The sequence below is a fragment of the Marmota monax genome, unplaced genomic scaffold (assembly GCF_021218885.2).
Source record: "Marmota monax isolate L192 unplaced genomic scaffold, Marmota_monax_Labrador192_F-V1.1 WCK01_AAM20220418_F8-fsc00077, whole genome shotgun sequence".
Lineage (NCBI taxonomy): Eukaryota > Metazoa > Chordata > Mammalia > Rodentia > Sciuridae > Marmota > Marmota monax.
Genome location: NW_026694610.1, coordinates 165,398 through 178,317, shown reverse-complemented (window position 1 = coordinate 178,317; position 12,920 = coordinate 165,398). Strand labels below are relative to the sequence as shown.

At 33.5% G+C, this 12,920-nt stretch overlaps 1 protein-coding gene across 4 annotated transcripts in view; it reads right to left on the bottom strand.

The window, feature by feature from the left end:
* Window positions 1-3,246: 3,246 nt before the first annotated feature.
* Window positions 3,247-12,920, bottom strand: part of Fyb1 (FYN binding protein 1) — a 164,719-nt gene continuing 155,045 nt past the window's right edge. For all 4 annotated transcript variants that reach the window (XM_046422238.1, XM_046422241.2, XM_046422239.2 and 1 more), the window contains exons 17-19: window positions 8,355-8,388; window positions 6,009-6,040; window positions 3,247-5,265 (exon numbers count right to left, since the gene is read on the bottom strand). In XM_046422238.1, coding sequence (XP_046278194.1) covers window positions 5,243-5,265; window positions 6,009-6,040; window positions 8,355-8,388 — 89 coding nt within the window. In that variant the 3' untranslated portion in view covers window positions 3,247-5,242. The remainder of the gene's footprint in view (window positions 5,266-6,008; window positions 6,041-8,354; window positions 8,389-12,920) is intronic.

Here is a 12,920-nt window from a genome sequence, read left to right as displayed (position 1 = left end):
GATTAGGAGGGGGAAAAATTAGGGAGAAGCAGGAAGAGGGAAGATAAAGAAACATGCCCATTTTAAAAATAAGTTGCAGTGGCAGAGCAACAATGGCTATATTCAAAGCATAAAGTGGACCACTGTTACATTTCCCCTCTGTCCATCTCTATATTCTATTTCTATGGGAAAATGGGTTATGACATCTCCAAGTTGCTTCCTGCTGAAAGAGGGCGAAATTGGGGAAAGTAACCCAAAGCCCTTGTTCTCTATCATGTAGGGCATGGACAGTTAAGGGTATTCAGCATCAGAGTAGTCCAGAGGTCCAAAGTGCCAAATGACATGTGACTGGACAAGGCATACATAGGGTAGGGATCATGCTCATGCTAAGACAACAACAAACAAGACAGCAAAGCATTACTTTTTTGTAAAAAATTAACCCAAAAGTACAATAGTGATCCACTTTATGCTTTGAAAATACCCCTTGGTGCTCTGCCACTGCAACTTATTTTTATAATGGACACATTTCTTTCTCTTCCTCTATCCCAGCTCCTCCCTAAATTCCCTCCACCCTCTCAATCTCAGGGGAAACAGGATTACTTTTCTTCCCCATTTTAGGGAGATTTATCTGTTCTTGAGTACATATCCACCAAAGGAATGAAGTAATACAGATTTTGGGAATCCAGAAGATCTCAGAAATGATTTTCTCTCAAATTAACAAGTGAATTACAACTCCATCAGAGGACACTGGAATGTAGCCTTTGAGTCACCTCTTTAAAAGCCACATTTTCCTTCCGATGGGCAGAATCAATGCCTTTGGGACAGAAGTCCCCTATATTTCTCCTTTGCTAGCAAAGCAATAAACCTTCTTTTTCCTTTTTCTGAAAACCATGTCCTCATTATTGGATTGGCATCAGGGATAAGGACCGAGCTTTCAGCAACAAATACAATTAGTATTTCAGCCAGTCCCTGAAAACCATAAAGACAGTAACTCATAATCAACTAGCTTGGTTTCAATTGCCTCAGTGAATCTTTCTAAGGACACCAGTGACTTGTATGTTGATAAATCTAATAGACAGAGCTCAGTCATCAATCTACTATAATTCATATGGCATTTGAAAGAGTAATTAAGAAAAAATTAGTGTCAGTCTGCTGGATTAACATGCTCCTTGTGGAAACATTATTCATTTGTTCTTTTCTTATCAATATATAATAATTGGTGTTATGGTTTAGATATGAGTATCCCCCCAAACTCATGTGTGAGACAGTGCAAGAACATTCAGAGGTAAAATGACTAGGTAAATAAGAACAACAACATTGTCAGTGGACTTTTACTGACAGGATTAACTGGGTAGTAACTGGAGGCAGGTAGAGTGTGTGGCTGGAGGAAGTAGGTCACTGGGAGAGTGTTTGAGGGCCTATATTTTGTCCCTGGTAAGTGGAGCTCTCTGCTTTTCAGCTGTTATGACCTGAACTGCTTTCCTCTGCCACTCCCTTTTGTCATGATATTTTTTCTGCCTTTATCTTCAGCCCAGAGGTATGGAGTTGGCCATCCATGGAACGAACCTCTGAAACTATGATCCAAAATAATCTTGTTCTAAGTTGTTCTTGTTAGGTATTTTGGTCACAGTGACACAAGCTGACTAAAACAACAGGCTTCAAATAGCATGCAAATTATAAGAATATAAAACAAACAAGACAGAATTCGTATTTTCTGAGAGCTCTGTTTAATGTTTTGTTGGATAGGGAGGAAGAGAGAGCAGAAATCGAGCAACTTCCAGGCTTGAGCATGGGTGACTAGATGACAGAGATGTCACTGAAAGAGAATCTATAGGAGGGGTAGTTTAAGGCAGAATGTGGAAGATTTCAGTGTTGAGTGTTATGAGTTACAATTATTTGCAGGATATCACATATAAATGCCTTCAGAGTAATTATAACAGAATCCAAATTGCAGGAAGCTAAAAATTGAATATTACATAAGAATGTGACAAAGGAATAAACATTGGTGGAGGATTCCCACGTCTGGTTTGCATCAAAGTAGTATTTACAACTAATTAAAAATGAATTACAGAACTTGGGCTGTAGCTCAGAGGTAGAGCACTTGCTTAGCATGTGTGAGGCACTGGGTTCAATCCTTAGGACTAAGTAAAATAAAGGCATTCTGTCCATCTACAACTACAAAAAAAAAAAAAAAAAGAATTATAAAGCTCCTTTCCATATTCAGATTCAGTTGAAAAGACGTGCATTTCTATAAACTTTATAGCTGTACTGTATTCAATTTGCATTCTCTGGAAATCAGACATCAAGATGGGGTAAAAATGCAAAGATTTTCTTCTGATGGCCAAGGAGGAATACCTGTGTGAAAAGAAGTTGGGAAAGAGCCAGAGAACACTCAGGAGTCATTAGATCGCATGCAAGTCAGCTCCAGGGAACGCAAGACAGTTGGGAAGATTCTCAAAATGCTATGCAGGTAAGGAAGGTTTAGCAAGGATTTCAGGGAGTCCTCAAACTAAAGTGCACACGAGGGAATCTGTGTCATGACTTAGTATTCCTGCCAAATTCAACCATTGGCTGGACCAGCCTATGGGAAGCCTGGTTAGGGCACAAGGTGATAATGGATTTCAGAACACAGCCATTGAGGCCTTTAGTCCATTATATCCCCCATTGCTAGAGGTCTTGGAGTCATGTTCTTCAGACTGTTACATGTATTTCACCATTTTAAGACAATAAGGTAAGAAAAGGAAGCTTGAAATGGGCTGCAGTTGGAGAGGTATTTGGATTTGAGGCAAGGTTTCTTTCCCTCCTACTCCTAGAGAGATTTTAATATATTTGTAAGTCTGGTGGGGAGGGACATAAGAGGGAAAGAGATGATGTGAGAAGGAGAATGGAAAAGAATGAATTATGTAGGAAGAACACCCTAAAGGAAGTAGAAAGAAATAAGATCAAAGGTTCTGGCTTTGAATTTCTGGCATGACACCTTATTTTATGGAATAGCATCTGGATTTGGGTAAAGGCTGAGGGCTATACCTTTTAGGGACTTGAAGGGAATTGCATTTGGTTATCTCAATTTCTAACACAAAACAGGAGGCAAAGAATCAAGTGCAGTGGTGGAAGATTTGGTCTTGGATAGGTGGTACCCTCTTCTCTGAGGCTGCAGCAGCAATAGTGAGGATGGGTTCAGAGAAAGACTCTTCTGTAGGTATGAGTTCAAGTTAAGGGAGAGAAAGGCTAATGACCTTCATGTTTTTATGAAATAGGAAGCAAGGATTTTCAGCTGAAGTGATTTTTTTATTTGTAGCTCTTCTTGCACAAAAAAATTATACACACAAACTATAACAGAAGTCATATTTCGTATATTAAAATTAATTCTTAAAATATATTTTTATATTAAGATAATTATTACATAAATCTTTCTAGGTCTATGTATGTCCATTTCTTGATGCAGAAATCATAACTCTGAAATAGTCTCCTAACCTAATTTGGAATTTTAAAAACTGACATGGCACTGAATTTATAGTATTCTCAATCAGAAATAATTACTGAAAATATACTTTCAGTGAATTGTACATATTTCCTATTAAATGTAACAAACAAGAACCACTTTTGACATACAATTTTATTTAGTTCTAAAAGAAATTCATCACAAGGGAACATACTGGCTAGCCGAAAAAAAAGTAAACATTAAAATATTTCATAATTGAAGGGAATTTTGAGATGAATAGTTTCTAATCTGAGGACTTCAGGCCCTCATATTCCATAAATTGAATGGTAGAAGTTGATGGCATTTTCAAATTTTTTCCCCACAACTTATAAAATATGAAATTAGCAAATCCCAATGCTAGCTATTCTAATAATAAGTCATGATGGGATAAGGGATACATTATTTATCTTCTCGGTACCCTCATCTGTAAACCACAGGATTAGATTGTCAATTTTTCTCACCTTTTTTCACTACCAATTATTTCAAGCTTTTACAATTAGCCCTCCTACCCCAGATGTCTTTCAGAAGCCTTTATCCATTTATAAAACTCATTGTTTAAATAATCATTAATGTATTACCTGTGTTTTAGTATTGTAAAAACCTCACTGAAATTTTTTAAAAATTCAATTGTAAACAAACTCAGAGCCTTCGTAGAGGTAAATGGGATTTCTATTAGTTCTATGTGTCCCTTTCTTGGGTGTTGGGTCTTGTACTTTGTGTCATGGCATGTAGTGTTCTTAGCATTTGAAACCCAAATTTGCTTCACATTTGGGGGGCATCTGCTTTGGGAATGAGTATGAATGGATAGGAAGCACCCTAGTCCAACACTAAGGTGCATTAATTTTGTGCTCCTTCTGTTGGCCAACTTTCTAGTAAAGGGCTAAACATTTTTTTTAAGTTCTGCAGAGGTAATTGAAAAGAAAATTTAAAAAATCTTTAAAAGTTTTTCTAGTAAAGAGGTTCCAGAAATGGTGGGTGATTTTTAAGGTCCTTCTTTCGATTCTTCAAAACTGTAGGGTAGTCTTTTCCCTATCTACTCTAGCTGTAATAGTACTTTAAACAGAGTACAGAATTAAACTGTTAACATATGAATCTGCAAAAATGAAAACTTATTTTAGGCTCTTCTGTAGTTTAATCTTAGATGTACATAATGAATGCATAAAGTTCTTATCAAATAATTAACATATATTTGTAATTAACAAATAGGGACAAACTTTGTACCAAAGTTCTGCTTCTATTATGATTTTTGGAAACATTTAACTGATTAGCAGCATAGGAGCTAACTCTGGCTTTTAAAAAGATACACAATTTGAATCGAGAATATATGATACTATCATAAGTAGAGACACAAACAACAGTTTTCCTTCTTGTGAATTGTTTTAAAAGTTTCTTCCTTACATTCTTTATTCTTCTCTGTTACTTTATGGACAGGACAGTTATTTCTTCAATGATATTCCGTTTTTCCTTCTTTTTTGGGGGGAGGGTAAAGGGAATCATGGATTTTATCTATCGTCTAAAAGAAGTACATTCACAATTGCAGACAAAGCAAAAATGGGATATTTAATAATTCTTACATCTCACTAACATAATCTTTTAAGATACTAATTAAGTAGATTATTTTCTAAATTCAAAACTTTATAAAGATTTCCAGAATTTCATCACAAATGACAATAAGTGGTTCTGTGCATTCGTTTTTCTACAATACCCAATAAAACATGCCAATTAAAATCCAGACTTCATGTTGGCAACTAATGAATATGGCAGAATGAACAGGACCAAGTGCTAGTCATTGTCATAGATGCAACCTGAAAGAAAAAGAACACAAATTTAAGTACAGTTACATAAAGTGCATATTCTTAAGTGTTCTAAGATTAGAAATAAGGGTAATTCATATTTCATAATTCAGGATTAAATAAAAGTAAAATGGGTTAATTTTATGAAAAACTTATTAAACTAAAGGCCATGTATGTAACTTCCACTGTTTAGTATACAATTCCAACTAAATTTTTGGACAGAATTAAACTCACCATCAAAATAAGACCCAAGATTATTTTATCTCAAAAACCAAACATTGGTAAGTATCATATGCTTAAAAGACTAAAAGGCAACCTCATGGCTTCGCTTTAGCTGAGAGGAATTTTTTAAATCACAATTTAGAAATGTATGAAGTTTGTACTTGTACATACTAGTACTATTTGTTATGAAATAAATACATATTCATTGAGTAAAAATGATGTTTATTTGGATAAGAAAATCTTAAGATTTATGGTACAATGAAAAATTCACCAAATATTTGTATAAAACTTCTCTTTTCAAAGAAAATAAATAAGAGTTTCTTTTTTTAAAAAAAAATTCAGCTCAGTGTGAAAAGAAGACTCATAATGACACCAGAACATTTACCTTTCCTAACATTTTCAAGTAGCTTAAATTCTGATTAGACAGAAAGGTTCTAATTAGTCTAACAAGCCATTTTCAGTATTGTATAGATAATACTGTAATTGTAAATTCATGTTACTGTTCTCTGTGGTGCATGCTATCTGAGACTTACCATCAGCAATATCGTCATAGATCTCACCATCACTGTAAATATAAAAAATAATTTTTATTTTGTAGAAAATTTCTTCCTAACATTAAAGCAATAGATAGAAGAAAAGAGCAATAATGTGGTTTTTTTATAATCCAAACTTTTAAAAGTGAGAAGCTGTATGTTATGCATTTGTAAGTAGCAAGAAACTTCATATTCCTCTGTATTTCTTCTTTCTTGGCTTTATTCAATCATGCTTTGCTACAAACAGAATAAAGTGAAACAGTCCTAGGAGCACACAGAATCTGCCCTGTCTGCCCATCTTCAGCCCTTATCATGGTCACACAGCTGTGCTCTAAGAAATGTGGTCGAACTGAGCCAATGGAACAGTCAGGGCACAGTCCTCCACTGGGGGCCTTGATCAAAAATGTAACACATTTTTATAACCATTAGTAACAGATTCATAATTCTACTTAGATTTCAAACATTGAATAAAATGCAATAATCTTCGACAAAGGAAATAGCTGTATTATTTTTACATTTCTAAGTATAACTTGTAAATATCAATTTTAAAATATACAAATATTAACTATGGAATAAGTAGTCAAGATATGGTTATTATGGGGATTCTTATGTTATATAATTATATAAAAATTATTTATCATTATAGACAGCATCTATAATAGTAACTTTGGCTTCTTTTATACATTTTGGATTTAGCCTGGTCCTGAATCTCTGTGAAATATTTTATTTTATTCAACAAACAGATTGAGTCCTTTCTAAGTAGCAGGAGGCATAAATATGAATGAGACACAGGCTTTGATTTTAAGAAGCTGATAATCTAATGAGAGTGATCTATAAATAATAAAAATAGAAGGCATTATAAATAGGATCACAATCTTGAAATACAGGATACAGTTTCAAGTTTCACAAATGTGAGGTTGCTATGTCACTTAGACCAGACCCATTCCCAGTTCCTGTCCTCTCTCTGTGCTTTATCATAGAAGCAGCAGCAGCCCTTCAAATTGCTGCCAACTACGACAGATGCTATGAGTTCCCTATGTCTTCTGTTTGGATCCTTTCTCTGAGAAAGAGGGAGGGTTTGGCTAATAGAAATCTCATACAAACGAAAAGAGAACAGATTTTCCTGTCATTCATTTATGAAGTGTTCATTACGTGGTGAACCAATAATTAGACAGTATACGCTCTACATTCTCTTCCCCCTCTTTTTTCTTTGCACTGTTGGGGATTGACCCCAAGGACTCACATGGAGGGCAAGTGTTATATCTCTGAGCTACATCCCAGCATTTTCTTTTCTTTTATTTTGAGACAGGGTCGGGCTAAGTTTCCCAGGCTGGCATTGAACTTTTGATCCTCTTGCCTCAGGCTGCCTAGTAGCTGGGATTACAGGCATCTATACTGTCTCTTAATCATCCTGTAATAATCAGTGATGAACATGTCCTCCTTGTCATACATTATTTCCATAAAAATTTATCTTTTATAATAAAAGCTATAGAAAATTCCCCCAAGCCCACCACTGTTATTAAAGTTGTAATGGGAAAAAAGATATTATGAATTTTTTGTTTTGACTGTTAGTTTTCTGATAGCTGCCTTACATTGATTTGTCTCTTATAATTGGTGTCAGATTGTATATGGATAAATAGTTTGTGAATCCTCCTTGATTTTTTATTATGCTGAATTCCATAAATATTTGTATTGGTAAAGACCTAATCTAATAATGGAGTTCATTTCTTGCACTGTGTTTCTTAGAGTGGAATCTTAAAACAGTTTGGAGGACTCCAATGGCACACCAGTACCAAACTGTGGCAGACCGTGACAACATCTAATTCATAAAGATAGAAGAATCATTGACTATTCTCTTCTTTCTAGCATGCTTCCAATAAAGGCAACATAACAGTTTACTATGCCTGGTGTGAGTGTAGAAAAATTCTCAGTCAGAAGCTGAACTATAAACTGCTAACAGGAGATAATCGTATTTATGATATAGATACTATTTGGTCCCTAGTTAATTAAATTCAACCACTATATTAATCAGTAAGTAAAATGCAAAGTATTAATATAAGAGTGGTTTTGATCTGTCTTTTCTATTTTCTAAGTAGAAAGCCCAGTGAGTATATAAAACTATGAACTGTTTAATCATTAATGAGAGGGGCTTTCTGCTTATTTAAAAGTGGCACTTTATAAAAACCTTATTACAGATACCACCATATTAATATTAGTATAATATATTGTTTTAAATTTATTTATGATAGCCTAGTAGGTTATATTATTTAAATTATAGTAGAAATCTTTTTTAAAGAAGATAACAAGATTCTTTTTAAAAATGTGATAGAAAAAAAATGGCCTTACTTATCTACCAGATGACTCCGAAGGACATAACCATCTATGAAGAAAAGAGAAAATAAATTTTATTTACAGGTACAGGTTTGAAGAATCTTTAATATCCATTTTAAGAAATTGTCATACAAGCAAATGGTTATCATAATATATTGAATAATTTTATGTCTCTGAATATGACCAATTTTTCTTATTCATGTCTACTTTTCTCTTTTTTCTCTCTTCTATAGATCTCTTTTCTCCTCCATTTATATTTTTTTTCCTCCATTTCCCTTTTAAATTAAAAAAATTCCTCTAAGGTATGACAAATCAAGGTAAATGTTTCCATCAAATTTATTTCTTCAAGGTGTTACTCCCATGTTTTAGGAAGAATTTAGTAAGCATAGATTACAGAAATCATGTATATACAAATTTTGAAAATTTTATCAGAACTAAGACTTAGATTTCAAAGCTTATAATAATGAGCAGAGTCAGAACTGTGTTCAACTCCCTTTTTCAGATGGCTCTTTGGGTGGACTGGGGGAGGCCCTTAATGGTAGTAAAATAGCTCTCATACTCATGGAGATCCCTCAAAAAACTAGGAATGGAACTATCACATGACCCAGCTATCCCACTTCTTGGTACAAAAGAACAAAAATCAGCATACTATAGTGATATAGCCTCATAAATGTTTAGTGTTGCAGGTCACAATAGCCAAGTTATGGAACCAGCCCAGATGTCTGTCAACAGAGGAATGGATAAAGAGAATGTGGTAGATATACACATGGAGTTTTACTCAGCCATAAAGAAGAATGAAATTACAGCATTTGCTGGTAAAGGGATGGAATGGAGAAAATTATGCTAAGTGAAATAAACCAGGCTCAGAAAGTCGAGAGTCAAATGTTTTCTCTCATATGCAGAAGCTAGAACAAAATAAGGGGGGATAGCACAAAACAGAATAGATATCAGTGGAGCAGAGGAAGGGGATTGAGGAGGAGTGGGGAGAGACAGGAAGAGAGGAATGGTGAAATTAAATCAATCAAACTATGCTATATACATATATGTCACAAGGAATTTTATCTTTGTATTTATAGTTTTTTAATAAAATTAAAAAAAAATTTAAATTTAAAACTTTGTCACTAATTTAAAAAATTATAAAAAAATAGGAGGAAGACCAGTAGAGTAGAGGAAGAGGAAAAGAGGAAGGGAGGAAGAAAGGAAAATGGGAATACTAGGGACTGAAGTAGGGCAAATTATATACCATGCTTGACTGATTATGTTGAAATGAACCCCAATATTATATATAACTATGATGAACTAATAAAAATAAATAAAGAAAAATATAAATAAAATAGCTTTCATACTTGGTATGAAAGAGCTGCTTGTTCTGCTTTTGCCATTTGAGAATGCTAGTATTTTACTTCTTTGGAACTAAAGTGTTATTATAAGAATACATTTCAGGAATTTCAGTGATAACCTAAGTTAAATAAACCATATTTAACTTAATTAACTTATTTATTTTGGTAACCAGGTTTGAACCCAGGGTGCTTAATTACTAAGCCACATCCTCAGTCCCTTAAATTTTTTATTTTTTCTATTTTGAGACAGGGCCTCTCTAAATTGGTGAGGCTCACCTTTAACTTTTGATCCTCCTGCCTTACTCTCCAGAGTTGCTGGGATTACAGGTGTGCACCACTATGCCTGGCTAAACCATATTTTATGCAAGAAAACTAAGGTTTTGTTTTCTTTTTGTTTGAGATGATGAGACTGTATATTTGCCCTTTATTTTGCAAAATCTTCCTAAGGAAAAGATTGGAATATCTATCCTGAGAATATCTGCTGACATCTAATTAATTTGGAATTGTTCTCTTTATGTTAGTGCATGAAATTTATTGTATCCCTGAAGTTATTCCTTTAAGTATTCCAGGGTAAAAAACTCCACCAAAATATTTTTTCAAAAAGTTCACTAATTTCTAATGAAAATTGTTTTTAAGCATAACATTTGGAAAAAAAAGAAATCAAAGTTATCTGTCCAATTTTGTAGCGTGGAAGTAACATAGCATGCGTCAAAGTGATAATATGATAAAGTAATATTTTTCTCAAAGTATGAAAAATTAGACCTGTTTTACTTTCTGTCTTATTGCAACTAAAGCAAAAGCAACAAAAATTACTAATATAAGAATACTTACAATTAATTTCTATGGTCTCTGGCCAACTTTTGGTATTATGTTTATATTAACATATTAATTTATTTTTAAATTAAGAAATATATCATAATTTAACACTTTTTGAAAGTGGATAAGCTTATGTCTAGAAAATCAGATTGTCTCTCAAAAGAAAATAATGCGAGCAAGTAACACAAACTTGTAGAACAAATTAGATCGCAGGGTTTTTTTGTTTGTTATTGTTGTTGTTGTTGTTGTTTTCTTTTCTTTTTTGAGATGGGGGTCTCACTATGTTGCCTAAGCAGTCCTTGAACTTCTGGGCTCAAGTGGTACTCCGCCTCAGATTCCCTAGTAGCTACCTGTGTCTACCACCTGGCCCTGTATAAATAGTAATCTTTTTCATGGTTCCAATAACTGAAATAGTTTTTATCTGTATCTCTATTGGAAGTTAAAATAGAATTTGAATAGTACTTTACAGATAATAATAATCATAGACTTTTTTCCATCAGTTAAATTTTTTTTTTTTAATTTTGGATTTTTCTCTTAAAACAAATTGGAGGGCTGGGGTTGTGGATCAGCAGTAGAACACTCACCTAGCACATGCAAGGTGCTGGGTTTGACCCTCAGCACCACATAAAAATAAATAAAATAAAAGCATGTGTCCAATAACAACTAAAAAAAAATTTTAAAAAGCAGAAAATATTGCTAATATTATAAAAAATTGGAAAATAAATAATACAATAGTAAATGTTCCCATGATATATTCATGTTTTTATTAATAATTTTAAAAATAATGATGTATGTGAATCCAAGCTTTTACCACTGAAGTCAATCTATTTTGAGATGTTAGGATTCCACAAAATCTCTGAAAGGCAGAAAATTAGACAAATATATAGGAAATTATAAGCATTCCCAGAGATTGGAATTGTTCTAGCATCAAATATATTTCAGGTTTTTACTAAACCACTAGAAGAGCTAAAGGTGGTGCATGCTTATAATCCCAGCTATTCAGGTGGTGGAGGCAGCAGGATCACAATTTTGAGACTACAATTTAGTGAAACAATAACTCAACATAAAAACTTTAAAGAAGCTGGAATGTAGCTCAGTGGTACAGCATTTGCCTAGCCAAGGCAAAGCCCTGTGTTCAATCCCCAGTACTACAAAAAACAAAACCAAGAACAAATCAGAAAACAAAGCACTCAACAAGAAGACTAAACCTGTACAAGATTATGAAAATAAAGTTCAAAGCAGAAAAAAATGTAATCACCATTTTTAGACATTAATTTTTTCCTATACCTTTAGGAAAACTCAATATGCTAAAATTTTGCAGGTCTGGATAAAATATTGCCTTTTAAAACATTAGTAATTAATGATATGCAGTCCAATTACTTCAACTTCAAGAAAAATTGTAAACATTAAGAAATAATTATAAAAACATATATTCACTTAGGTTCTGAAACCACCAATATATTTTCTCCTATATCTTCCCTGCTGAAAGTTCTATGAAACAATTTCTCTTTCATTGATAATTCCATTGTTGTCTTTTTTTTTTTTGTGTGTGTGTGTGTGTGTGAGAGAGAGAGAGAGAGAGAGAGAGAGAATAAGCACAGGCATCAATGATTGTGGATATTATTTAGTAAAAATATAGCATGGAAATGGAGTGTAGGATGGTACAATGCTGCTGTATTTTAGTTCCCTGACGATGTAATAATTTAGGTCTCACTAGCTGTAAAAACACCTATATTATACAGCATCTTATAGGATTAATGGCTTTTAATATAACATAAGTTTTTCTATTACCTTTTAAGAATCTCTGCTAAAACTTCATTCTATTAAAAGCATTGTCTGTGACAATGTCAAAATAAGTGATTTTCATGAATTATTATGTAATCTCTCTATTATAGTTCCTCGAAATGATTTTTTTTTCCCAGTAGGAGAGTGTTCTCTTTAGCTCACATAAGATGTTTGCATTGATCACAGGGAATGTTAGTAGAAAAATACAGAAAACAAATTTCTTCATGGTTCTATCCCATGTGGAATGGCTGCTGTGCTGTGAGTGCTGATATACCAGGGATATACCACATCAAGTACAATTATTATTCAGAAACCTCACATTCATGAAACGGAACATAATGGCTTGAAATGAATGTTTGGGTAGAGCTAGTTAGGAAAGAAACACCCATCCCCCACCATGTGCCAGTTAATTTCCACCCCAAATGTTTGCTTGCTCTGGTGCAGATATCTCTCAGGATCGGTGACTCACCTCTTAGAAGGATACTGTGAATAGAAAATTACCAAGGAAATAGAAAATGGTCTTGGGAAAAATAGAAATGATCTTTACTCTAATATTTTCACTTTCTTACTTAATAAACATGATAATGCATTACTTCCTCATTATTTCATTTGCTGTATGTTCAGAAATAAAATTAAATTT